Source organism: Kryptolebias marmoratus, linkage group LG1, assembly GCF_001649575.2.
Source record: "Kryptolebias marmoratus isolate JLee-2015 linkage group LG1, ASM164957v2, whole genome shotgun sequence".
NCBI lineage: Eukaryota > Metazoa > Chordata > Actinopteri > Cyprinodontiformes > Rivulidae > Kryptolebias > Kryptolebias marmoratus.
The window spans coordinates 28,918,038-28,945,147 of NC_051430.1; the positions used below are offsets into that span (position 1 = coordinate 28,918,038).

The 27,110-nt window shown below is 38.6% G+C and overlaps 3 protein-coding genes across 4 annotated transcripts; all 3 read right to left on the bottom strand.

The window, feature by feature from the left end:
* Positions 1-1,717: 1,717 nt before the first annotated feature.
* p2rx7 (purinergic receptor P2X, ligand-gated ion channel, 7) lies at positions 1,718-9,386 on the bottom strand. The gene is made up of 13 exons (XM_017427787.3): positions 9,189-9,386; positions 8,010-8,157; positions 7,846-7,917; positions 6,976-7,048; positions 6,143-6,239; positions 5,336-5,416; positions 5,005-5,140; positions 4,470-4,606; positions 4,204-4,294; positions 3,786-3,851; positions 2,928-3,032; positions 2,733-2,840; positions 1,718-2,390 (listed from the first exon to the last, which is right to left on the bottom strand). The coding sequence occupies exons 1-13, from the start codon at positions 9,308-9,310 to the stop codon at positions 1,896-1,898; spliced, it is 1,731 nt and encodes a 576-aa protein (XP_017283276.1). The 5' UTR covers positions 9,311-9,386; the 3' UTR covers positions 1,718-1,895.
* Positions 9,387-11,367: 1,981 nt separating this feature from the next.
* On the bottom strand, positions 11,368-14,459 carry gstt1a (glutathione S-transferase theta 1a). Its single transcript, XM_017427779.3, is given in 6 exon segments — positions 11,368-11,641; positions 12,288-12,371; positions 12,373-12,465; positions 13,414-13,570; positions 13,652-13,739; positions 14,321-14,459. Coding segments are annotated over 6 exon segments (729 nt in total). The 5' UTR covers positions 14,427-14,459; the 3' UTR covers positions 11,368-11,440.
* On the bottom strand, positions 14,381-20,889 carry LOC108242782 (myosin-J heavy chain). 2 transcript variants are annotated; one of them, XM_037978977.1, is made up of 8 exons: positions 20,653-20,889; positions 19,469-19,740; positions 19,076-19,229; positions 18,746-18,992; positions 18,398-18,498; positions 17,042-17,192; positions 16,048-16,082; positions 14,381-14,517 (listed from the first exon to the last, which is right to left on the bottom strand). In XM_037978977.1, the coding sequence occupies exons 1-8, from the start codon at positions 20,733-20,735 to the stop codon at positions 14,496-14,498; spliced, it is 1,065 nt and encodes a 354-aa protein (XP_037834905.1). In that variant the 5' UTR covers positions 20,736-20,889; the 3' UTR covers positions 14,381-14,495. The 2 variants fall into 2 exon arrangements, with proteins under 2 accessions (XP_037834905.1, XP_017283300.1); XM_017427811.3 differs by lacking the exon at positions 14,381-14,517 and having other exon boundaries at positions 15,139-16,082.
* Positions 20,890-27,110: the final 6,221 nt, after the last annotated feature.

A 27,110-nucleotide genomic window follows, 5' to 3' on the forward strand; every position in this document is an offset into this window, starting at 1 on the left:
ATAAGTAATGAAGTGGCATGGATCCCTTTTGGCTGATTAAAATACCAGACACACAGAGGTTTTTCTATAAATGATGAAAGGCCTGACAGAAAAGCACTGTGGCAGTCAGAGGCAGGAGAAAACAATGAGCTGAACTCAGTCAGTTTCACAGATATTGAGCTAAAATTTGGTGTGATAGTAGCTGAGAGTCCTCCTCATCTCTTAGTTTGAGCACTAACAAATCACACAGGAGGCAATATGCATTTTTTTAAGGAATGCTGCTTTCATTATTTATTTATTTTTAAATCATTTCCCAGCTGTGCATTATGCCTACAGAGCTCCTGCTTGTGAAGTGGTTACAGGATGTTCAAATCATGTGCACATTCCTGACATGCACCACTTCTTAAATAAATACAGTCCATAAATTACTGTTAGCGCTTTTTTTAAAAGTGAGGAGTTCCAAATTATACCATGAAACTATTAGATATTTTTAGCCTAGTTTAATGTAAAATAAAACATCTTGTTCAGTAGAATTTTATAATCAGGAATAACTTAAGTTTTTTTTAGCGGAATCATGCAGTTTGACATAAAACTTCAACCAAATCTTGACTGTTTTTTGTTGTTTTTTTAATATATTTGTTTGCTTCAGGATCCAAACAAACAGAGAGAACAGCAGACAAAAAGGTGAATGTTTTTCAGTTGGTTGTGTCTCCTGTGTTGCTGCAGGGTCAACAATAGGCTGCATCCTCCTGTAATGCTGTGCTGTTCAGCTGCGGCTCGTGTTTGTGTGTCTGCGCGTGTTAAGACATTAGTCGTGCAGATGCAGAATGGAAAAGATAATTGCTGCTGGCACCAGGCGCCCCCCCCCTCTCGGTGAACCATGTGCCTGAGGTTGATTTAATTTCAGCAGGAGCCCTCTCAGGTCACAGTGTCCTTATAACGTTTAAAAAAAGGTTAGAAATAGAGCAATATTCAAAGCCTAGCTTTCCTTAAAGGAATCAATATTGTCCACTGCCTTTCATAACAGAGCTATAATTCAAGATGGCCACCACAGGAACAAATGGTTGGGGATCTGTTAGCGCTCAAAATATGTGTTGGAGATCACACCAAGTTTTAGCTCAGTATTTGTAAAAAGAAATGTTTGTTTTCTTGGGTCAATTAGCCCCCTTTAATCAGATTGACTCTAAAAGTTATTCAATTGTATGTCCTAAATTACTTTCTGCCAATTTCATTACGATTTGTTCAGTGTTTCCTATTACATTTTGGGAGCAAAGAGAAACCTAAACCATTATTGTTCACCTTTGCCTTTTAGCTGTGGGCGATAACTTCCTCAGACTGAATCTACGAGTTTGTTAATTTCATTCATAATTTATAAATTTGTCCAAACTATAAAAACTAATCAGTATTCAGTCTCCTCCTTTGAATGTTCGCAGACTGAAAATTAAATACAAACACTTCAGAATTCACAGATGCTGTATTTTAAAAAGCACACTAACCATTTTTAACATCATTTTTCTTATAATTTTGTATGTACAGTAATAAGACCTGAACTCCACGCTCAGATAAACTAAATAAAAAACAATTTATTTTATGTCATAATGGATCTGAACACTTTGCTGGTATAAAAGAAATCCTCAGAGTCTGATCAGAATTCATTTCTGCTCTTTAAATGCAAAAAGCTTTTTTTTAAAGAACTGAAAAAACTGCAGCTGAAACAGCTCAGAAACTTGACAGACGATGTTAGACAACAATTGATTTATTGGCTTTGTGAAGTTTTTACAAACTGACAAATTCTTATTTAAGCCGAGCAAAGTGATTGCATTTCTTGTTTTGTTTTGCTCATTTAACAAAACAGTTGTTAGTAGGTGAGGCAGTGAGGGTGTCCCTGCTATTTATTTACATGGAAAATTCTCCTTTCAAAGCTCTCTGTTACTTTGGGCCACCCTGGCAGGAGTGAAGCCGCTGTACTGTCCATCCGGGCTCGGGTACTCCTTCCTGATTCTCCAAACACTGCAGCTGGGGATGGCCGGGTGCGTGTCAGTAGGTGGGACCCCAAACCTCCAGCTGATGTAGAGTCTGTAGGCGCAGTGACGCAGGGCGGCAGTCTGAACCCCACCGACAGGAGGAGACAAAGGGTCCTGGTACAAGTGGACGGCCTCCAGCAGCGAGCGCCGTAACACCAGCTGCTCGAACAGAGGAGACGAGGTGATGCAGGCGCCATCACTCCGCCTGCAGCACAGCTCCTCCTGCGGGAGAGAGGAGGGAGAGCAGCAGTCGCATTTACACCACGCTGGACGACCACGTTTGGGGTTCTGGTCCGGTTTACAGTCGAGGGGAGGCTGAGCGTTGTGGTCCACACTGACATCCAGCTGTAGGAGACAGAGGACAGCTCTCAGGTGTCCTCCGTCCTCCTGACGGGACAGAAACATCTGTTCAGTAAATCTGAAGTAAACACAGCACACACCCAAGGCCTACAGTAAACTACAGAACAGCAACATATGAAAACCAAAGATGTTATAGATGTTTTATCCAGTTATGGCTAATAAAATAATAAATACTAAAATATGTAATGCATGTAGAAAGCCATTAAAGGGTTGCTGTAATATAGAATCAGTTGCATTGGAGCAGAAAAAAAATAAAACTTCCAGGACAGCGTCCCTTGACGCCTGGAGTTTAACACCCCTGACTTAAAGCAATTGGCTGTGGCGGCCATCTTCCCATTTGGCTTTAGTGTTTCTGTGTCTTTAGGTCACCTTGCGTGGCTGAACAGACATGGGTTTGATGTCTTGCAGGCTTTTCTTGTGAGATCTCTTCACCAGACGGAGCTTCTTCTCGTCAACGTAGGACACACAGAGGATGCACTGCAGCACAAAACTGTTTTCTTAAAACGCTAATGGACCTTCTGAATTGATCACTTGGCTTTACTACGAACAACAACCATTTATCACCTGCTGCTTGTCCTGGACTGATTCCACTTTCCTCTCAGAGTAGTTCTGTCCAGCTTCTGCAGAGTAACAGCTGGTTTCGATCAGCCAGTCCAGGAACACCGTTGTCTGATGGCAAACGGTCAGGGAGTTTGAACAAATTCACATCAACGCCTCAAATATTCCCTCTGATTTCTGTTTAACTCCACATGTTTGCTTTTTGTGTTTCGATAAGTGGAAAAATATTTTAGAGGTTCTGGAAACGACCGATGGAGGAATAACAAAATAAATAATAATTCCAGAGGGCCCTTTCTTCCAAGCAGGTGGCCCCTAAAGTTATCTAAAAATTAAATATAGGAAACACCAACTTTCATGGCATTGCTTCTTCTAATTTACTTTTAATTAGACTCAATCAGTTTAAATTGTGCTTGATATAAAATTATCCCAGCTCAGTTTATTTAATGTTTTTATTTTTATTATTGTTTTTTTCTAGTAATGGTTTGTTCTGACACAACAAAGCTAATTATTTAAGAAAGAAATTATGGTTTTGGTTAATTTGTTTGAAGACCTGAATGCGTTTTTGACCTGCCAATAATAAAAAAAAAGGAAATGTTGAAAAACTTGTTCATTTTTACACAAAAAATTTTTTTTTAACTGCTGTCACATCTAAACAACTTATTAAGTGAAATATTTGTGCATTTGGTTGCATTTTTAATTAAAAACACAAACAGATTGATTGAGTCTCTGTGGTAAAAATGGTTTCAGTTTGTCTGCAGATGAAAGCAACATTGAAGCCTGGATTTTAACACTGAGGGAGGATGACTGCATGAATGGACACTACTGTGTGTGTGTGTGTGTGTGTGTGTGTGTGAGGTTTCCCACCAGAGCGTAGTACGACAGCGTTGAGCCGATGTAGATGATGAACTGAATAAAGCTGAACTTTCCCGCCTGAAAAACAAAAAAAACAAACTGTTTGTTTTTTCTTCAGAGACTCAGAAGTTCATCAGCATTCATCTCAGCTACCACCACACCAAAATCCAGAATTTAGCTTTATATCTGTAAAACTGACTGAGTTGTAGCTATTTTTGCTGTGGCAGCCATCTTGAATCAGGTTGACTCCAAAGGGTAATCACTATAGATGTGCGTCCCGGGGAAAATCCACGCATACACACAGAAAGACCTGAGTGTGTTGTAAATGTGTTTTATAAATAAGGCTGATCTGATTTGGTCTGATGAACATTTTTCTGATGTTTTCTAAACAACAGGTCCAGCGCAGTGAAGTGAAATCCAAAGCTCCTACCTGTCCGAACACCATGACATCAAATCTGATCCCGAAGGCTTTGTACAGCGTTCGCTCCTCCACTCCGTTCACCACGTTGTACTTCGCGAACCTGATCAGAGAACAGCAGAACTCTTTATAAAGCCGTTTGATTCAAGTCAAATCAACAGACTCATCTTCAGCTGAGGTTGGTGGAGATCATTATCATGTTTCGTGGTTTCCACATTAATCCTGACTGTGCAGAGTTCAGTGAAGCGCACACAAAGATGGCCTTTGACCCTCGTCACCTGAAGTTGAGGCCGGGGTACAGTGTCTTGTTGCTCTCCTTCTCGTCCAGACGCCTGAAGGAGTATTTGGGGAGGCAGTGCTGCATGAACCGGTCCAGGTTGCAGTCCCATTTGATCTGAATGCCGATGACACCGCCCTGTGGTGAACAGCGGAAACACAAAACCAGACCAGCAATGGCAGTTTGACAGAAAACCCCACAACCCTGCTGAATAAATCAGTCTTTATTAGATTAATTTACTGGGAGTTGATTTTATGATTACTTATTCTTTAACATCCTTCTAAAAAAAAGAGACAGAAGTTGTACCCTGAAACATAACAGATTGTAGCTGCACACACAAACTAAAGAAAGTTTCGTCCTTTTTCTAAAAGTTAGGTCAGTTTCATTTCCTTTTTGAGTCATTTGTTGTCCACGAAACTGCCTCAAAGAGGAAACAGGAAAAAAATGAAAGTGGTTTGCTGCATCCTGTCATTCAGGCCACTTAAAGATTAAGAAATAAAAGAAATACAGCAGAAGAAGCGCAGTCGTGACCTCACCTCCACTGCTAGGTCTGAAAACTTCTCCCCGGCCTCTCGAACGATGTCTCCGAGCCTGAAGATGGGACACAGTGAGTCATGTCCTCGGCTGCAGCTCCTCAGGTACGAGTCGTTCATCTGTGGGAGGATGTTCCGTCTGGAAAACGAATCATAAAGTCAGGATTTCACTCAGTGAGGAAAACAAATTATCTGCACGTCATGTTCATCTGTCTGTCCTTCTCATTTGGCAGGTAAAGTGCGTAAAGAACTGTTATGACCCACCACCACCCTAAAAAAGTTAAAATCACTGCATATGGACAAAAACTGCACGATGAGACAACCTCAGTCTCACCGGATGAAGTTGAAGGCAGGAAATCTGATGTTGTTCTTGATGAGGACGGTGAAATTTTCAGCCGCTGCCAGCAGAGCAGGCCTGAGACACAAAAAAACACTCAATACTGTGAAAAACTCCTGATTCAGCCCTCATTTTTATATTTTACTTCCAAGAAGTCAGACTTTCATGTCATCTTCTTAAGCGGTCTTAGTCAATAACTCCTTTTTAAGGTCTTCAAAGTTTTGTTTTTTTATTTTGGACTTCGGCTGTCTTTCTTTTTATTTTAGTTCTTGTACCTGACCATTTCAGAGGAGAGTTCACCAAACTTTCATAAATGAATCATTCAGGCATAAAAGGCTCCTAAACTCAAGAATGAACCAATTTCACAACACATAACAGACAACTAAAACAAACGATTTTAATTTAGGCATTTGTCTGTCACAAAGACACAATTATCATTGTCATTACGTCGCATTGATAATATCTGCTTTGCTGCCACTTTGTGAAAAAAGTTTGGAATAGCAGATAAAACCCTGCAGTAAATGCTCAAATTTAGTCTGGACACAAATGAGCACAAATCTGATATTTAAACCACTCTGAAAACTACAGTAAATTAAATCTAAAAGAAGTAAAATTACTCACTTTTTTCCTATTTCTCAATCTCCACAATAGTTACACCTATAGGAAAACATTGGCTAACAAAACAGGGAATACAATCTGAATATAATTATATTCTTTGTTATATATATATATATATATATATATATATATATTGTTTTTAAGATTTAAAATATATAAATTTTAGTATAATAAATGCTAACTTACCTGTGAGGCGTGGTCTTTGTTTCTATCGGACACCACGCAGAAACTTGACAGGTTTTCTTCAACACATCAAACTTCACACACGATCCCGTCTGAATCCCTGCGGAAAAGAAGGAAAAACTGGAAGTTTGTCACAAGCAGCGAAACAGAAACAGCTGCTCGAGACTAAAACTGCAGCACAGTGATGAGAAATTCCTTTGCTTCGTGTAAATTTATAGCAACAGGCGGTGGCGTAGTGAACAGGAAACAAGTGAAGGGGAACTATTTGGAGCAGTGGACCCCACTGTGGGTCACGAAAAACCAACTGTGGGGGTCCTCAAAAGAGCTACAGAAATCAAGTTAACTTTAAAAATGATTACAAATAACAGAGTTAGTCCTAATTGTTGAAAAGAGATTAACCTGCAGTCACAAATAGATATAAACAATTACATAATGGTTGATGAGGATCTTTGTTAAATGGCTTATTAGTTATGTTTGTCTACATTAACCTGCAAAAATCAGAATCATGAGTCTTTGCAACTTTTATTTTATGAGTTAAAAGCTGAAAAGTTTGGGACTTACTGGTCGAGAGGCAAAACTACACTTACAGAACAGGACAGAATACACCCAAAGCTGAAGCTTACAAACCAAAACTCATACAGATACCAACTTATTTCATTCAAGAACTAAATAAAGCATATTTAAAAGAAATGCTGTAACTATGACTTTATTTGGGGACTGCTTTCAGTGGTGGATTAATCCACTATTGGTGCTCCTGAGTTCTGTTGACAACCCAAAATATATATAACTGAGTTACAAACTTTCAACAATAATCTAAATAAAAACAGCTGTTCTACCATGACTCTGATGGTCCCAGGCTCCTTTCTCACAGTCCTTATCAGTTCGGCACAGTCTGCCTTTAGAGGGAATCTGGAATAAAAACACATGTACCATTAACTATCCTCTTTTATTATACTTGGGTTTAACATTATAAGACTTCAGTCACTTAATCAATCAATCCCATTCCCCATTCTTACACCTACAACTATATTTCAAATAATCCATTATTACTTTAATTCTAATTATAAGGGGTAGTGGCTGAAAACCTTCCCTATGAAATAGGACAACTCTTCAAGAAGCCAATGATGTCTTATGACTGAGTTCCAATAAGCTTCGGTCATTTGTTATGATCTCTATTGTTGGGGTAAAGAGATCCATTTGTCTGCAGCAACATATAAAACATAAAGAAGCCCTCCAACACCTGGAAATTTAAATTAATTTGTGTTAATTATAAGAAACGAGCAAGACGATTCATCGTCGTTAGCCACTGTTCCATCTGTCTGCTTTCTCACTGGCATTTCATTGGCTCTGCAAGTGTTTCCATTATCTTAATTGTGTTAATTGGTAAATACAGTCTAGTTCTTTAGCCCTTGAATGGTTGTTTTTCAGTGTCTAAATTTATATAATGTTGGGGCCCAACGAGTCCGCTGACTCATCCAGGATCTGAACCAAGAAGCTCTCGTGAAAATCATATTTCTTGAGTTCAGGACGTCTAATATTCTGGTTGACGTCTTTCCTTGAAAAACTCCTGTGTGTGGTCAGAAAGCCCAATCGTTTTATCTTCCAACTACAACTCAAAAACAACCGGGGGCGTCCCAAACTCATGGCATAAATACAAAAACAGAGGGCTGGGTATAAGTGGCAGTGGCAACGAGTGAGTGAAGCACCTCTGGACATTTCCCTTGCTTCTGATTCTTTGTTACAATGACATTGGTCACCACAAAGAAGGAGTTCTTGTCCTTTAAAAAAAGAGAAGAGAAATGCCGTTAAAGTGTCCTCTTTGACAAAAACATTAAAATGTTTACAGCCTGGGTGGTGACTGAGCTCCCACCTGCCAGGGTCCACTGTAGTCCACCACGTCCCAGACGGCCTCTCCGAGCCCGGGCACCTGGGTCTGAGCGACACCCTTCACCTTGGTGGTGACGGAGCTCACCACCAGGTCAAACTCCTGGTATTTCCTGTTCCACAGCATCATGATACTGAAAACAATAAATAAATAAAATAACCTAATTACCACGGGCTCATCTGCTTTTACAACTTTCATGCTCCGTGTGTTTGTAGCTCAAAGGAAAAACATGCAAATAAGCCAGTTGTTCAGTTTTTCTGATAGTTTGGCTGATCTGACAGTCCTGGCATTTAATCACTGTTATAAGTCTGTTTCAAAGACATTCTAGAAACATCTAAGTAAAATTAGACACCTTAAAATTAAGTTCAAAGCTACATTTTTTTTTCTGCTTCTCAATAATATCAGAAAAAAGTCCTGAATAAAAACTAATATTTGCTGCTAAAGGAGTTTCTACAAGCTGCTGGATCATGAGGTGGACTTAGTTTTGCACCCACAGCTTTTCCAAATTTGGATTAATTTTTGTTTCATAAATAATGACGTGATGAAATCTGCTGTGTGTTTCTGTAAAACTTGAGGTTTGATTAGAATAACTGTAGAACTACGTAAAATCCTAAAATTAAAAAAGGTGGACTTTCTTGTTTCCATGACTGCACAACCTTGAATGCTAATATATGACAAGATCTGTTACAATCAATCATTACTTAATTGGGCTGGAAAGAAAAATAAAAAAGATTTGCTTTAGAAGCTGAATCTGAATCTATTCATTAAAATGATAAATAGCAGCTTCAAGAGTTTCATCTGACAGACAAAATAGAGGTGTTTAGTGAAAATTAAAGCACTTACAAGTCATAATAACTGTCAAGCATGGTGGTGGAGGGTTTATGATGTGGGCTTATCTCAAAGCAACAGTGATTTAACAATAAACTGGCTCAGCTCATGCAGTGTTTTACCTTCTCCTTATCTTGTTTTCATATTAATGAATGGAACTTGTTAAAGAGAAAACAGAATCATCCAAACAAGCAGGCGGTTCCGTCACAATAAACTCATATTAAAGACTTTAATAAAATGATTAAAGTGATTTTTCACCTTAACCCTAAGTGTGAGAAGCAGCTGGTCCNGGGGGGGGGAGATGCGGGGGTTGAAACATTTCACGCATTCACTCACCAAATGACGAGCAGAATCGCTCCGTTCAGGCTCCATTTCAGAGAACCGAGCCGGACGCTCCGGATCCGGACCAGCTTGTTGGTCTGGTACTGACACAGCCCGAGCGGGTCGCAGCAGGACATGCTGCCGGGTTTGTGGTGAGGAGCGAAGGGAGGAACCTCTGAGTCGGTCCTGTCTTCCTGTGAGGACGGATCACATGTCCTGCAGCAGCTGCAGCGTCCACACAATCACTTCACTTCACTTTTCCATCACTTACATCCACGAAACAAAGGATTTCATATCTTAAATGTTGCATTATTTCCTTTAATAAAACCAAATGTGAACAATTTAACTGATGATAACCTCACTGTTTGATATAATTATTATCAAACAAACTTAAATAGTATTATTTCTTTAAGGAGCCGCTAGATGGCGCTTCACACTGTTCACAAGGCCAGAGTGACTAAACATCTCTTTCTGTGGAAGTCTGCACAGTAATTTTGCCCTTTGATCCAAAAAGCTATCTTACATTTTCACTGGTTCTATCATTTAAAAGTCATCAAAGATTTTAATCATCAACTTAAACCTCAAAATCTAAATTTAAACTGTGGATAACTCAGGAGGACACAAAGAAAACTATTAAAAAATGATGCATTTCTGCAGAAAACAAAACATGACTGCTAGACAGATGACTTAATCAGTGGTATTAACATAGGACATGATATTTTTTACATGTGGAGACTGAAAAAAGGCACCATAACTTCAGCTAAAATATAATTAACATAATAAGAATATTAGTGAATTTTTATACTTTTAGTTAGGCATAGCTTTATATCATTAAGCAACATCCTTTTTTTCACAAATAATTGAGACATGAAACAATTTTTACTCAAAAAATTAAAGCCCTAGCCTTCTTTGAAGGGTTGTAAACCTGTGGCCGTTTTTCGATTCTTTAAAATAACATGATGTGATCTGTTAGTCCTTGGAGTAGGTGTCATGAATGACTCTCAGCTACTACCACAGCAAATTTCTGCTCAGTCTCTGTAAAATGGTCTGAGTTATTTGGATTTCTCCTTCTCGAGTTAACCCCTAAAGTGAAACCAAAGCACACATGTAAAGGTCTTACATTTTGGACATTTAAAATTTTGTGGCCAGAGTGTAAATTATTGCATCAATTCTGCATCTAATGGTGTTTATGATTTAGTTAGATAGCAGTTTTGTCTCTCGTGTTGTAGTCTGTTTTTATACACATTAAAATGACAGAAATGCTATATCAAATATGCTTCTTAACATGTCAAGATGTGAAAACTAAATTTGGTGGTGCTCTGACAGAAATCCCAGAACTTGAGCTTCATACTTTGCTTCTTTTGGTTTTGTTTTTTATCCAGATAAAGAGCTTTTTGTCTCCTGCAGGACAAACGGACTGTTGTGTGGAAAAACTGATAATCAGTGACTCTCAGGCTCTGAAACTGGAATGTAACAGACAACAATCCTTCAAGTTTCCACCCCGAACCGCACACTGTGCCAGCCTACATAATAATAATAATAATAATAAATGTATTACAGTATGTTAGAAATATGCCACATTTTGGTAAAAAGCAGCAAATATGAGCCTAATATCAGTTTTAACCAATTGTATAAATATATGTAGTATGAAAACGAATAAAATTGCAATATATAATGCTGAAAGGATAAGTCACGAAGAGTTCCTGGGTTGGGGGAGTATGTTGTGGTGTATTTGTGATATTAGACAAAGAAAAAATGCAAACTATCCATCAAATGTCTGGCGTTTTTATTGCATATCACCCGCCGCCTGTCATGGCAGAGTTTTATACTAAAATTATCTCATGTCGAGAAGAGACGGAGGTATAGACATTTCGATCAAAGGATGACCTCATCCGATAGTATGAGATCTTGGGAGATGTGTTAGTGTTCAGAGTATGAGTTGAGGATGACTCTCAGCTACAACCACAACAAATTTTAGCTCAACTTCTGTACCATTTGCTGAGTAATCGTTATTTTCGTGTTTGATAAGATTGTTTTGCTGTGGAATCTATCTGGATAATAATTGGATTGACACCAAAGGTTAATAGGTAGTAGAGGTACAACATGTGAACACTTTCTGAAGGTTTCATTAAATCCATCCAGTGGTTCATGAGATATTTTGCTAAAACTACAGACAAACAAACATACACACAACTATTTTCCAACATTTTATTTCAAACCAAGAGTTTTGTTGAAACAATCAAACACAAAAGTTAAATTTTTTTCTATCAGTGGAAAAACTTCTGAAGCATTGGTTTGATCTTCTGCAGCTGGCTGTTGTTCTGCATCTTCTGCTGCAGACCTTTGGCATCCAGGAGCCTCTCGTGAGTTTGGTCGAACAGTTTTTCACCGAGCTCCTTCTTCACTCTGTCTCTCCAGGCCATCAGCTTCGGTCGACCCTCAAACCCATCCACTCCGTTTCCAAGAGGCTAAAAAAAGCACATCGCAATAAAACACAGAGAATAACGCTCAACATGCACAGAATCTCAGCTGCATGCAGAATATAAAGAGGGTTCATCAACCAAAAACTTGTAAAATATGCAAAAAAAAGAAGAGGTATTGTAGTCTCTATTTATCGGGCTGTGAGGTTTCCACTTTCATTATTTCCAAGCTAACTTTCCTTGGTTAATGTTGGGTAGACAGAATTGTTTTTGTTCCCTCGTTTCACAGATTTTCACAGGAGCTGCATGGTGGGTTAGCGGTTTCGCTGTCGCCTCACAGCAGCAAGTTCTCCAGTGTGAAGGTCATTGCTCGAAGGCGCCAACAGAACCACATTATCCGCAAAAAGCAGATGAGACCCTGAAGTTTATAAACCTGAAACCCTCTTCTCCATCACTGCAGAATCTGTCCATAAGACCACAAACAGGATCCCATGTTTCGGCTTTTTATTGCTGCTAATTTCAGCTAAATACAGATTACTTTAACATCTAATATTAGATACAAAAAACCTGTCCATTTTAGATCAAATTCAGTCCATTTTTATCCTTGATGAACACTTTGGATGCCATTAGACTTCTTTTAAAACCCCCAAACCTTAACTGAGAGGTAAACCAGGTAGGAGTTTAGTACTATTACCTGCATGATCTCCACCAGAGCCACCAGATCCGCCAGAGATATTTTACTGTCGACAATGAACGGTTTGTCCTGGAGGAATTTTTTTCTCCAGCAGGTTGAGTGACTCCTTCATTTCCTCGAGAGCCACATCCATCTTCTCCTTCGGGGCCTCGGAGCCCATGACGAATGGATACAGAGTCTGCTCACAGAGACACAGATTTATGAGAATTTACCACAACCAGAGGCAGCAGTTAGTTTAAGCAAGTATTCCTTTGGTAATCTGAGTGGCCAAAGCAAGTTTCTCTCAAATGATCTTGAACTTTTTTCTGAATGTACTTTAACCTGTTTATGAAATGCTATTCTGGCTGAACAGCTGTAAAGATGAACAGATGTACTTATTATGCTGTCATCTCAACAACATGTCCTGGAAACTGTTTCTGGATCCTTCAGAATATTTTAATCTCTGTAGCAAGTGAGGAGTCTTCTGAGAGAGCAGTTCTTCTTAATGGTTGTATCTCACTGGGCTGCAGCTGGAAACTAATACTGTGAGAAAATAGACAAATTTTCAGCTGCAGTGTCTCTGAATTCTGAGTGTTTGAGACCAAGTGATCAGCAAGCTGTTAGGCAGCCAACTTGTAAAATCACAGCTTACTTTCATGCACACTTCCACCAACAATGTACCTTTGTAGCCATCTTGGCTAGAAAGCTGGAGTAGACTTTTGAAATGAAGACTGATATAGTTATACCTGGACATGTGTTCTGTCAGAGGAAACCTTCCATGCAGGTGCCTGTAAAATCTGTTGCACAAACTTTTGAAAATGTTCAAAACTCAAGCAGCAAAACTGCAATTTGAGAATCCTGGAAGCTCCCTCACAAATGCTTTGCACCAACACAGTGAGGTACTGCCTTAAGAGGTGGACATTCAGCTCAAAGCAGAGCTGAGTGATTGCAAAGCCTTGCAGAGTTGCAGCTGTAGCATGACAGAGGAGTTTTACTCAATTTAAGATAACAAAAAACTATTAGCATGCCAGTATTAATGGCTGGGAATGTTAATATTTAACATGATTTCAAATATTTGAACAGATAAAAAAGCATGCAATGAAGCAAGTTAGCTGAGGTTGCAGCACAGCTGATCTGGGGCACAAACCTTGAGCAGGAAGACCTTTGAGCAGTGAGCTCTGAGGTTCAAGTGCTGCCAGGACAAGTATTCATTAACACGAGCTCGCTGCTGCAGGTCAGCTGGAAACCAGTGGTCTGCTACTGACGCCGAACATTTCTGCACCAGGTACATCAGGATCGCAGTGCTGCGACACACACAGTCTCAATACCAGATCAGAACATCAGTATATGAGGCAAAACCTTAATAAAAACCCCAATACTTGTACCTTTCTGTCAGAACAAAGCTGCCATCCTTCATGACAGGAATTTTCCTCACAATGTTGAGTTTTCCAAACTCCTCTGTGTACTGCTGCCCTGAAACAAAAACACAAACAATTGCAAAAACCGTCCCAAAATTAAGTAAAAACACCTAAAGTCTCAATTTTGTATGACCGTGTAAAGCCACAAAAATATCTAAATAAGTTGTGTAAACAGAATATCTTCCCAAATTGTGGATTACACTAACAATAATTAAATATAACCAATTCTTTTTTATATTTTATTTTTTCTTTCACTCCCCTCAGGATGGGGGCGGAGGAAAAGTAATCTCTACTCCTGAGATCACGGCAAGGGTCTGGGAGTTTTCTGTGTGAAAACGTAACCTGAGAGCTCAGAAGCGGATGTTATTGTTATTATAAGTGCTGACAGAGCAAGGCCAACAACAGATGGAGACTGAATTCCTATCAACAACAAAAAGTATTTCCAGATTTACACATTTAAATGTGCAGAGAAGGGAAAAGTGCAGCAAAATTACAGACTGTCAGGGCTGGAAACTCTAAAGTTTGCAGGTCATTTTCTATCTGGGAACTCTGTGTTTGTTTACAGGGATAATTTTATTGCAGAGCTACACAAGCCTGACCTAAGAGCTCCATATCAGAGTGTGTTTGCAGGCTTACCTGCTAAGAGTTCGACCAACTTAAACTCAAAGGGAATCCCGAGCGCCTTGGCGAACAGGTAGACAGAGCGGCACGGCGGAGAGACCAGGTCCAGATAGAGCTCCATGGTTGTGAAGGCTGCAGATGCTTTGTTCCCTCTGTGCTTTTAGTCTGTCTCCTGCGGCGCCTGTTATCCTCAGCCTGCACAGACCCCGCCTCTGCTCGCTGTAAGACTCAGAGTTTTAAATGGTGCAGACAGTTCAAAGTATACCAGCCGTCTGGGTTGACCAGTCTGACCCTCGGCCTTGCCTTAGTCCAACATTTTGTAAACACAGCGGTGATAATCACATCTTTATCTGCTTGACGTGCCTCTTGTCTGTGAGTTATTGTCCCCATGAGGGTGAGTTTACAGAAGCACCTGGACATCGGTTAGAATTAAGCACCAATTAAAGGGTGCAAATATCTTTTTCAAAATGACAGAAATGTCAGAACAATGCAGGCATTTGTTGAAAAGAGTTATTAGGGGAAAAAACATGCAGGACAAAAGGAATTTAAAGGGAAGGAATGCATATCGCCCGTCGCCTTACATGCGAGAGTTTCAGACTAAGAACATCTTATGCTGAGAAATAATGGAGTTATAGCCATCTTGGTTTAACCTTGAAAATACTATTACACACAATCTTGTAAGAACTATTAGTGGAGTATGTGTTGAGGATCAGTCTCAACTATTATCACACCAACTTTCAGCTTAATATCTGTAAAAATGATGGCGTCACAGCCATTTTTGTACTTTCTAAGATAGTTTGTCTGTGGCATCCATCTTGAATAAATGAATCAGTTGTAGATGTACTTTGAGTGATTATTTTCTTATTATTTAGTTTTATTGAAGTTCGTCCAGTCATTCATGAGATATTTTGCTAATGGTGCAGACAAAGGAACGTGCAAACAGACATACTTGGGCAAAAACATCATTCCCCGCTTTCGATTTCAACGGCGGCTGATAAATAATGGTTTATAGTGTCCAATCTGGTTATAGTTTAAGATACTTTGAACTTTTCAGTGTGAATCCCTGCTGTACATTTAGCTGATTTTATATTTCACCTCTAAAATAATTTGTGCTTCTTTACTGATGTCTGCACTTATTTCCAACATAGCTTTAGACCACTCAGTTTTTACAGCTACAGTTCTGCATCAATGTATCTCAATGCATCTATATATAAAAACACCATTTCTGGACCCAATGTGACGCCTTGTTTGCAATCCAGGCTTTTCTTCCTGAACTTGAGATCTTCACAAACACATTTTAATGATGCTCAAACTGTAGCTCAAATAAAAGGAGGAGTCCGCTCTTTTTTCCTGCATATAAGCTAAATAAAGAAGAGATTATCTCTTAAATGGTGAGGAAAAGCAACAACCTGTCAGAGCAAATACGTTTTCTTTTCCTTGTTTTTATTACTAACAAGACTAACTAGACAATGATGATGGTTATAAAAACAAAACAAAACATACTCCTCAGCGTTTAATTTTATAATTCTACAACTTCAATTTCACATTTTGTTTAGGAGTTTGTTCGATGGGAAGCTGCCTGCGGACTTGTCTTCACAATTTTACACTTCATTTTGTGTTTACAGCAGAGTTTTAATTAAAGATTAGTGGTTTAGTTTTTGTCCTTGACCGCTCTGTGTGGTCGAGCTGTTAAAGGTCGAACTGGTTCTCTTTGGGGTGGGCTTTCCAGGACTTTCACCAACCTCTTCCACTGAGCCTCGGATGCTTTATCTGGATCCTACGGTGGACAAAAAACGTGCAGGGTTTTGTAATCACAAAACATTGCGTAAATATTGTAAAAACAGCTGACATAAGCGGACAAAGTATTTGTTGAATTGATCAAAGACAAACATGTAACACAATCCACAGCAGAACATCCAAGAAAAAAGGTAACTGGTGAAAATCGCAGAGATGCAGCTGCCAGGGAAAAGACAAAGAAGAAGGCCGTGTCCTCCCAGTTGGTAGAGGCCCAATCACCAGGCGCTCGCCAACGAGCCCACCCCCCAGACCTGACTCCAGGGTGAAGCCCCGGTAACCCACGTCAGCTCAAGGGACATCTACTTTCTTGCTGTCTTATATCCAAACAAGTATTTTTGAACCACTCTTTGCCTGGACTGTCACCTTGGGAGATCATACCAGGGACAATTGCCCCTGACAGCATAGCTCCCAGGATCATTCAGGAACACAAACTCCTCCACCACAATAAGTTAGTGATTCACGGAGGAGGAAATGTCAAGACTGGGGCTGAGCATGGCCTACCCAATATACAGACTCATAATTCCTTCTTCTAAAAAAACTAATTTATTAACAAAAGAATCAAATGCAAAATCAAAAGGCTGACGTGGCAGCAAAACTAAACATAACCAAACCAAGACATGAAGCAAATCATACCAACAGGGAACCAAGAACAATGAACCTGTGAGGAAGTGGAGAAAGTGACCGGGTTTTAAAGACTGAGGGGAATGAGGTGAAGTGGGCACAGACTAAACCCAAAAGAAAGCAGAAACAAAACGCTAAATACAAAAAGAAACACTACCAAAACAAAAACTGACAGGAAATGTGAAATCCAGAATTCTAATCTACAGTTTTTCCTTCCATTCTGGACCACCGTCCTCTCAGATATTATGACATTCAGGTCTTTGGAGATAAAAGCTTAAGCAGCTGCACGGACACTCGGGAGCAGGACTGTGTTTTTACCTGCAGGATGTGTTTGACGATGATGGCTGCTTTCTGCCTCACACCCTCCAGCTGCCTCCTCCTGTTCGTCTCCTTCTGCAGCTCAGCCTCCAATCGGCCAATCATGGCCACTTTGTGATAATATTCCTTATTGGCTTCTGTGAGGGACTGCCTGGAACCACAACATAGACAACTACACCACTATTCAATACTAAACAGGACTAACCAAACTTTTGATCAGTAAAAGAACCTTTTCATTTAAAGGGACTTATCGCTATGAAGACTGGTCATAAAACAAAACCTGCACATTTTTTACTCATACTGAATGTCATTATGTCCTTAAATTAACAATTTTAAGCAACATTTGTGAACAGCTACAAACTACCACATGCATTTATTGTGACATGGAAGAGCAGTTTGGGATGGATAAGTCAGACGGTTTGGAGTTTTATCAGTATTTACGCTTTGATTTGTTGAGGAAAATACAGTGATAGATATGCTTTGTTTACATTAAGCACATACCCACATTTCAGAATTGCATATCACTATATGTAGAAAACTAGTTTAGGATAATCTTGTGGTGTTGTATGGATGGAACTGACTCCCACACCACTTGTGCTAAAACTGCTTGTGTTTCCAAAATGACAAATCCAAACATACTGTATACAACAGTGGTTTTATTGCTTGCCAGCTCGTGCATCTTAATCCATAGAGCTTTCATTAATAGTCCATAAACAAGCATTAATTGTCACAGCAGCGTAAACATTCAAAAAACTGTTTGGTCTGAAACTACGGTGACCTGAATGACAGAACGTGCAAAACAACAAAGGTGACAACTAATGTCTGAACTGGAGTATTACACCTAATCGAGCATAAATGGCTCCTATAATATCATTAGTAAGTTTAAGAAGATATGCCTCAGGGCTGTTTCTGAAATCTTGATATAATGGGTAGCTTAGAGATGGGTCAGTAACAAACAAAGAATCAGGATCTGGATGGGGGGTTAGTTTAACAACTGGCTGATAATATCTAGTTAAAAAATGAGACAAACTCTTGTGTTCTTGCCTCCATTTTCCTTCAAATACACCCTTTTACATCACTAACTCGCAGCATGAAAGGCTGCATTATAAGGTATTTTGCTGCAGTCTGGGTCAAGTAAAACTCTGACTCTCAGTCAGCTCAAATCAGATTTAGGTTTCTTTAAGGTGAGAAGTGATCTCAGATTTAAATCTTATGATGTCCTGATTTGCCTCTTGTATAAAAGACAGAAACAAATTGTTGTGGTATGTGCGACTCGGAGGTAAAAGGCCGTGTTATTAGGAGTAAGTTTTATTTTCCTGTGATTCTTATGTTCGCTGATGGGAATAAAACTGGTACCTGAGAGTCTCGGCCTCGTTCTGTGCACTCGACTGGTTCCTGAGGTATTCCTCTCTCTCTGCGATGAGCTGCCTAAACGTCAGCTTGAGTTGGTCCGCCTCCTGAAGATGAGGAGAGAGTGAAGGCTTTCACTGAACCGCAGAACCGTGTCTTCTTTATTAAAACAATCTCATAGAGCTGAAATGGATGTGCCAGTAGTTTTACTTTGGTATAAAGAGATTTTTATTTCTATATAAAAATAAAACTCTGACTTTTTGCCAAATCTTTGCATTTAACACCTTTATTTGTAAGAATATTCCAACATTTAAGGCTTAAAGTCAGAGTTGCTAACTTTTGCAGCTTACTTACCTTCTCGAAAGCGGTTTTCTGCTGGATCAGCGAGTCGATCTCATTTATCAGGTCTTGTTTGCTTGAATCCAAATCCTTCTGTCTGTCTTTCAGGATGCCAAGCTCTTCACTCTGAGACGATTCCAAATTCAACAAGAACAAAAGCTTCTCTGTCTGTTTACTCTTCATATCCCTCTCCATCTCAAGCATCAGAGAGATGTTGGTCGGTACAAAACGCTCAATTTTTCTCTGCAAATTCTCATCCAACCTGTTGTTGAAGAACAAGAGATATTTGCTGCTTGCTGATGAACACTTTGAAGCACCGACCAATCCAACAATGTTTAAATTTACTTTTGGCAGTCTGACTCCATCTTCATCTTCAGACTGTGGATTTCAGCTTCCTGCTCCTCTGGCAGGTCAACCAGCTGCTTCTTCATAGCCTCCAGTTCAGACACCTGCTGCTTCAGGTCCATCATCTGCTTCTTCTTCTCCGCCAGCACTGCAGCTGAAGGAAAGAGAAACGAGGGTAAACAAAAACAAATATCTGATTCATACAAAAGGATATGCCAGTGATTGGAAAATGAGCAATGGCTCAAGAAGTAGAATACACTTTTTTACCAAATTTTGACAGGCAGTGACCTTTGACCCTGGATTTCAGTGACTTTATGGGATGGGGATATATAAGTGTGTGCATGCATCCATCCATATTACCTAAAAACAAAGCCGAATGCGTAAGTGTCTCACCCAGTTTCGGCTGTTTTAGGTGACATTCGTCTATCAGCTCCAGCAGTTCCTGTTTGAGCTGTTGGTGCTGCTGCTGCAGAAACTCCCTGTGCTGTTCAGCCGACCGCTGCTGCTCCTCCAGCTGTGCAGACAAATCCTCCACCTTTTTCTCCTTTGCACCAATCAGTCCTTTCAGTCTCTCAGTCGTTTCTTTCTTTGACTTTTCCAGAGCACTGTACTGAGAGGCGAGGTCGTTCTTCTGTTTTTCCAGTTCCTTGTAAGTAAGCTGACATCTGTAGGAGGAAAAAAACAGATATTAAAGACCTGAATCTGTCTTGGAAATAGACTTTCTAAAATGAAATAACAGCACCCGAGTCTGTCCTGTGTCTGCAGGATGTCAATTATCAGGTGAATTAATTAATTGTATCGTGGCAGAAACAATTTTTTTGCCAATAAATTTATGCAGTGGTTGTAAAGTGTGCGCCACACGGCTTTTAAAGCGAGCAGCTTTCGGTTTTATTTTGTGGCCCATAAATAATTAAAACAATACAAATCAAAGAAATAAAGACAGGCGGGTGGAAATTAGCAACAGAAACCTGGTAAGACCCAAAAACAGAAACCAAAAATGGACTAACTGCACAAAGGAGGAGCATTTTCCAAAAAACAAATATAAAAAGAAAGTATAGGGCTGAGAAATGACAAAAGTTTAAGACATTTAATTTGATTTGTTCAAAATCTGACTAGATCTGTGTACACGTTACTACCACAAGTTTGAGCTCAATATCTGTAAATCTGACTGAGATAAATTTATGTTTGTATTTGCTCAGTTATGGTAGCTGTGGCGGCCATCTTGAATCTGACTCCAGCATTTAGTGTCACAAAGAATAAACAAAATAAAGGAGAGAGTTTGTCCATAATTATTGGATTTTTCAATTATAATTTGAGTTTTGCTGCCTTTTAATTATTTAAAAGTAAATTATTTAATAAAAACTAATTTTAAAGTTAGTTTTAAATGATGTAAACAGATGTAAACATCTTATCGGTATCATCAGTCAAACTAGCATCATGACTAGGTTTATTAGTATACCTAACATAAACACTAAAGTATCTTTAAAACGTGTGTTTATGCATTTCAACCTAAATGTTTGAACCAGTCACTTTAACTGTTTCTAGTTTTTAGTTCCTTAAGGAAAACGCGTCCTTACCTCTCCAGCTGCTCCTCTAAATACAGAATTTGTGTCAAAAATAAGGACTTCTCTTTGTCCACAAAACCGGTTTGATCTGCCATAGTTACGTGTTTGTCTTTTCCCTATATCGTTTCAGATTTTCTACCTGCTGTTCATGCCTTAAAAAGTTTTCTTTTTTTAAAAAAAGCTAATTGTTTTTAATGTGTTTTGATCTGAGAGAAAGCTGACGAACCGTTGGTTGCAGCGGCGGAACGATGCGTTCAATGACGGCTCGGGAAATTATTTCAACTGCTACTCCGGAAAACGAGCTTCATTGTTTTTTTAACGTCTTCTTTCATAAATAATTTAATTAAACTAATATTTTTTTGACAGTCCGCTCGTTTTAATGCAGTTTTTGATTCCACCCTTGAGAATAAATCACGGATAACTGCTGATTGTTTGACCGTGAGTGCTGCCTTCAGGTCCCCTTGAGGGACCCTTCATTTTGTGTTCGGCTTGTATCCATTAAACACAAAAATGCTGTTTTAAAGATTAACATGGAAATATTATGCATCAATATATTTATTGCTTTTTAATCATGCATATTTTAACTTCAGACCTCAACATATCCATAAACTTTCTCTATTTTTAACACCTTTCGTGACTTTCTTTTTGTTTACTTTATGGTTTTTATTATTTATTTACATTACTGGTGTTTTCCTGATTTAAAAAATAACCGAGTTTTATGGGCAAAGGTAATCAGAAAGTCCAAAACCGATATATTGATTTAAGCACAGGGATTATTTTGTCAACAGTTCGACTTCTTTACCAGCAGATGTCAGTAAAGATTGTAGTTTTGTTTTAGTTCACATCAAGATATTTGCAACCAAATAACTGTAAACCTTGTGAACTTTACTCAGAGATTGAAACCCATGAGCAAAGTTTTTATCATTATTTTAATGTAAAACATCTACTTACTTTGTTATTTTTGTCACTTTTTGTTTATTTATCCTTGAAAAAATATTACATAGAAGACAAATTGTTTTTGTAATTCTGTAACCTTTTAAAAGTTGCAGTTAAAAAAAAGGAGGGAAGTCCCTGCAGATAATAAATATAAAGCAACATTAAAAAACCATCAGCGGTTCATGCATTTTGCTGCCTGAAATGCGATTATGATTAGATCTGGAGGATTGAGAAAACTTAAAGTTGTGCTGCCAAGAAAAAGTGAGGTTGAAAAACGAGGCGCAGCAGGTTTTATTGACACAGGAGAGGCGATACGTTGTTTTACCAAAAAGCTTGAACGTACAGAGAAAAATCAAACTTTCTTTAAGACCTTGTCAAACAACTTTATTATTATTACAAGCAACATCTTGTAAATAAATGGTGCTAACCGAACAAATTAAAATAGAGTTACATGTTTGTTTATGTTAAAATGTCCTCTTCCTGTGGTGCAGATTTTATAATTATTACTTTAACTGATAAATACAATTTAATATCAGCTTAGAGACCCAGACTTTTAGCTTGTATGTGTACCTGATGATAAATCCAGTTTTGTTTAATAACACAGCTCATGAAAACAAAAAGGTGAAGATTATTCAGACTCACTGCTGAATTTTAAAGAACCATAAGCAACATGAGGTAAGTCTTCAGCTTCAGTCCTGTTTTTAGTTAGATTTATTTGTTTATTGTGTGAATACTGTTTTCTGCTTTATAGTTTCATGTTTTTTGGACTCAAACTCTGCATACTTTGTGTTATTTTAACCATTCAGCTCGATCAGGAATCATGCGCAGTGACTTTTAGTTTTTGTAACTTTTAGACTTTTTAAAACATTCATCTTTATTTATAAATATTTCCCTCATAAAACACATCGAGATCTCTTCAGTTCCTTAAAAAAATAGCTCTCTTTGTCATATTTGCTTTGATTTTGTGTTCTTATGATAATTTTAGTTAGCCTTTCACTACTTATAACTGGCTTTTTGTTACTTTTAGCTTTTGGCTACCATGCTTCTCTGTTTAATTTTTTGCTCCTTCTGGAGGCACCCCTTCTCTTCAACCAAGTGTGACATTTGGAAACTCCGTTTTTCTACTGATCAAATCTTTTAACATCCAGCAACATTAAAACTTCCTTTTAATGACAGGAAAGTGGCTTAAACTCAAAAGCAGAAAAAACACAAGCTGCTGAAAACCCAAATTATCAGCAGCAGCTCGATTTTCTGGCTGCGTTTTGATCTCCTGTCTTTCCGCCTTCATGAAGCGGCCCCTTTTGTTGTGGCGAGGCCTGTCGCAGGTCAGCCGGGTTCACGCCAACGCGAGAGAATGTGGGTTAAGGCCCTCAAACTCACTAATAACTCCCTCCAGGGCCAGTTTTCATAGCTCTCCGCCCAGCCAGCTAAAGAGGCCGGCCGCTTCCATTCACATGTCTGGTTTGTATTAAATGGACACATGTGGACTTTGTTTTGGGAAGTGTGGCTGACACGAACCCAATCAACCGTGGAGAAAAATGGATTTCTGAGGCAGCACTTTTTGGCTAAACTCTGAGCAGATATTTAACAACATGAAGCGCACGGTTTGACCAAAGACTTTCATTAAAGATGACGAACTGAGCGTGTTTGTGATGTGAAGGAGTAATAAGCGAAGCAGCTGTCAGATATAATTTCCAGCATGATGTTTTTTCTGGATCTATATTGCATGTCAGAGATTTACAGCTGTGTGTTCGAGTAAAACACAACCCAACTTTTTCTGTTAAAATGTCATTTATCCTCCTGGCTCTCACAGAGGCTCAGTGTTCACAGATGGGGGTTGATGGATGTATTAGTTGTTGCGGGGATCAAACTTGTGACCTTTTTTTTTTATGACCAGACAATTTATGTAACAACTGGACCACCCTGCAACACCAGCGACCACTGGGTACTTTGGAGCGGTTTCTCTATTATTTTTTTCCTGTTTTACCTTAAATTTGAGCAAATCTTACATTTAGCATGTCTGTTTATTTTTATTATTCTTTTAAATTTGTTTGTAATTTCATCTTTTTTTTTGAAACCTTTAAATTTCTTAAGTAACTGTACTTTTTAATTTCACTTCAATGATTTATACTTATCATATCTGATGAGCTAAAAGTAAAATAATTCTTAGTTTATTTTTTACCTTCCGACCCGCTGCTGACAAGTGAAAAGTGACTGTCTGTTAGCAAAATATCTCATGAACCGGTGGATGTATTTTAATGAAAATGGTTGTACATCTACATCTGATTAACTTCATCACATGTAAAGATGGCCGCCACAGCCAACTTACTTACAAAACTCAAGCATGGTTCTAACTCAGCCAATTTTACAGGTATTGAGCTTAAATTTAGTGTGGTAGTAGCTGAGAGTTATCCTCAACACATACTTAGTATATTAAAACATTGTGCAAGATGTGGCTGCGGCGGCCATCTTATATAAAAGCATTCCTTAGGCTGTTAATTTCGTCCGTTTTAGCCTCTTTATACTCTCTAACCCAACCACTTTGTGTTACTGAATGAAAACTGTTCTACGGATAAGGTCTGACTGAATGAAAGGTCTCGTCAAACATCGCATCAAAGCTGGATTTAAATATTGTAAATCTGTTTGAAACACATCAGAGAGCCACACTGTTTCAGTTAGAGACATGAGCCGATCCATTATTCCCCGTCCAGCTGCGGCAAATGGGCACTGGGGTAGCAAAAGTGCCGTAAATATTCCCCCAACATGTGTTTTAATTTCTAACATTTGACAGATTTGATAAAACACAAAGAAACTGTTTCTTCTCTGAGTCTCTTTATGAGTTGCTCTGGGTCTTTCAGTCACAGCATATGATCTTCATTTATCAAAAGAGTTCCAAATGTTCTGGTTTATGTTGTTTCCAGTCAAGAACTTAATACTCGTGTTGGTTCAAAAGCTGACACTTATCCACTTCGAGGGACCGAAGACAAGGGTGTATTTTTACATGGCTGAGAGTTCGGTAACTCTTAGGTCTTTGGATGTTACAGAAATCAAGGTAAACCATTTCTGCAGCCTACGTTGGTTAAAGTGCTGCACAAGCTTTAAACACTAGAATCAATTAAAGGTCCAGCCTTGAAGGAATGCATATCGCCCGCCTCCTGTCACGCCAGAGTTTTAGACTGAGATCCTCTTGTGTTGAGAAACACAGGAAGCCATTTTGGTTAAACTTTGAAAACAACATTATGCTCGATCTCGACTCTCAGCTACTACCACACCAAATCTTGGGTCAATATCTGCATAATTGACTGAGTTGTAGCCACTTTTGTGTTGTTGTTTTTTTCAGAGTCGGTTGAATTGAGCAGACTCCAAACATTATTAAGTTAGAGATGTTCATCTAGCGATCACTTCCTTTGGTAACAAACATGCACACCAGCAAACACGAGGACAAAAGGTCTCTTCTTTAACATCTATCCTATTGTTAAACTGTTGATGAAGTCCATGAAGACAACCTGAAACCTTTGTGTATTTTGAAGCTTATTTAGTGAGGATTAACTACCTCACGTTCACACACACACACATGGAAACACCAGCTCAGCCCACTGGAATGCCATCTGGGGCCCCTTTTGCCATTTTTTATGTTTTTTTAATTTTATTCAAAAGAGAATAGAGCTCAGTGTAGATCATCTCTGAATGCGATAAAGAGGACCAACAGCTGCTGCATCAGAACCAGATGGTTACCACAAAAAAAAATAAATAAAAAAAACTTTTCATCTGGAAAGATCCCCGGCTTGATTTCACCTGAACAACATAACAAAGACTGGATGTGGGCCGAGAACTTCCAGCTTTCCTTATGTTATGTACGCTATGTAAACATTATTGTTCAGTTACTGACATACTGTGTTATTGTCGTCACATCCTGAAGTCATTCCTGAAACTTAAAGATGTTAGAAACAGAAAACAGAAGCAGCTTTTCATGGAGGAGAGTCATGACGAGGGATTTAAATGCATTAGGAAAACAAAAATTTTAAAAAAGAACACATAAAAAATGATAATAATACAAGTTTAAAGCGAACAAGAGTTAAAAGATCACAATGGATCTAAACCAAAATAAGGATTTGTTTTGTTTCTTTTGGGGGTTTTCTTTACAACGAATTTGATGTTAGAAAAAAGTAATCAGTTTTATTCACATTCATCTTTTGGGAGTAAAAATAATCAGTTCAGTTTAGTTTAACTAGTGTTTGAATGGAGAGGGACTTTATCTGCGTTCACACCAATGGACAACTTCTTTTATAACAATGTTGAATCAGGAAGCCTGTTGTTCAGTTTGATTCCAAGTAAAAATTTGTGGATTTTCTAAAAATTTGATGTCTCCAACCAGACCCTAACAGTCCAAACCCATTGAGATATTATCTTAAACCACTTATCTTTCCAAGTTTTTACAGATGTGGCTCTTTTCTTAAAATCCACTCACTGTCCGCCTACTTTAATCATCAGGTTATGTGAAACTGCTGCATTTCCTTCCACTACTCAGATTCCTCTGTATTTACTGGCCTTGACAGTGACTTGGATCCTTTCTTTATTAGGAGCTGCTGTCATGTGATGGAAAACTGCCATCTCTTGTTAAAAAAATAGAAAAAAGATGATAGGAGGGGAATATATTGGGACCATCTGTTGGGGATTGTTCGTATAATCAGATTTATGACATCAACTTGTGCATTTCAGGTTTAAAGATTGTGAGTTTCCAACAATAAAGACTTTCAATGTGAAGTTCAGAGTGAATGACATGACAGATCTGCTTATGATTCAGGTTTTTAGACAAAGAAGAAGAAAAATATCAATCTGGATTCTAAATTATATAAATTTATTTGAGTTTAAAATGTATGTTTGCCACAATCCTTGAATAAATGATGGTGAAAAGTCGAGAACTCCAGCAAGGTGATGGGCTCAAAGTTAATTTGAAGAGTCTATTAGGAGATGCATCACAAACCATCTCAAGTTTACTAATTAAAGTTAAATTTATGGGATAGTTTTTTTTTATCTGCCACGCTAATGTCTGCACTCCAGTCCAGTAGGTGGCGATGATGCACTTATAGCTGCCAACTGCTGAATAAACAGACGGAAAAGGAAGAACGTTGGTCTCGCTTTGCAATTAGTGATGGGAAACAGGCTCTTTTAGCTCTCAAAGGTTTCATTTAGCACTTCTAGTGAAAAGGCGTTTGGATGCAAAAGAGCCGACTGAACCACTATGTAAAGTTAGTTTCTCTTGTAAAGGTTTTGTTGAGTCAAAATTGCAAGAAATTAGGCAAATCTTTTGTTGCATCCTCAGTGAATTCCGAGGGCTTGCAACCAGTAAGTACTGTACTCTTGGCCATGCACATTACTTTGTTGCCTATCTTCTGCTTCATCTCCACCCACCTTTGCAGCTGCTTCCACTTCTATCATCTAATCTCCTGGAATATACTTCTAAAATGAAGTCAGGCAGGTTTAGACTATTTTTAAAAATTAATTTATCATCATTTGCACAGTTAGATCTGGAT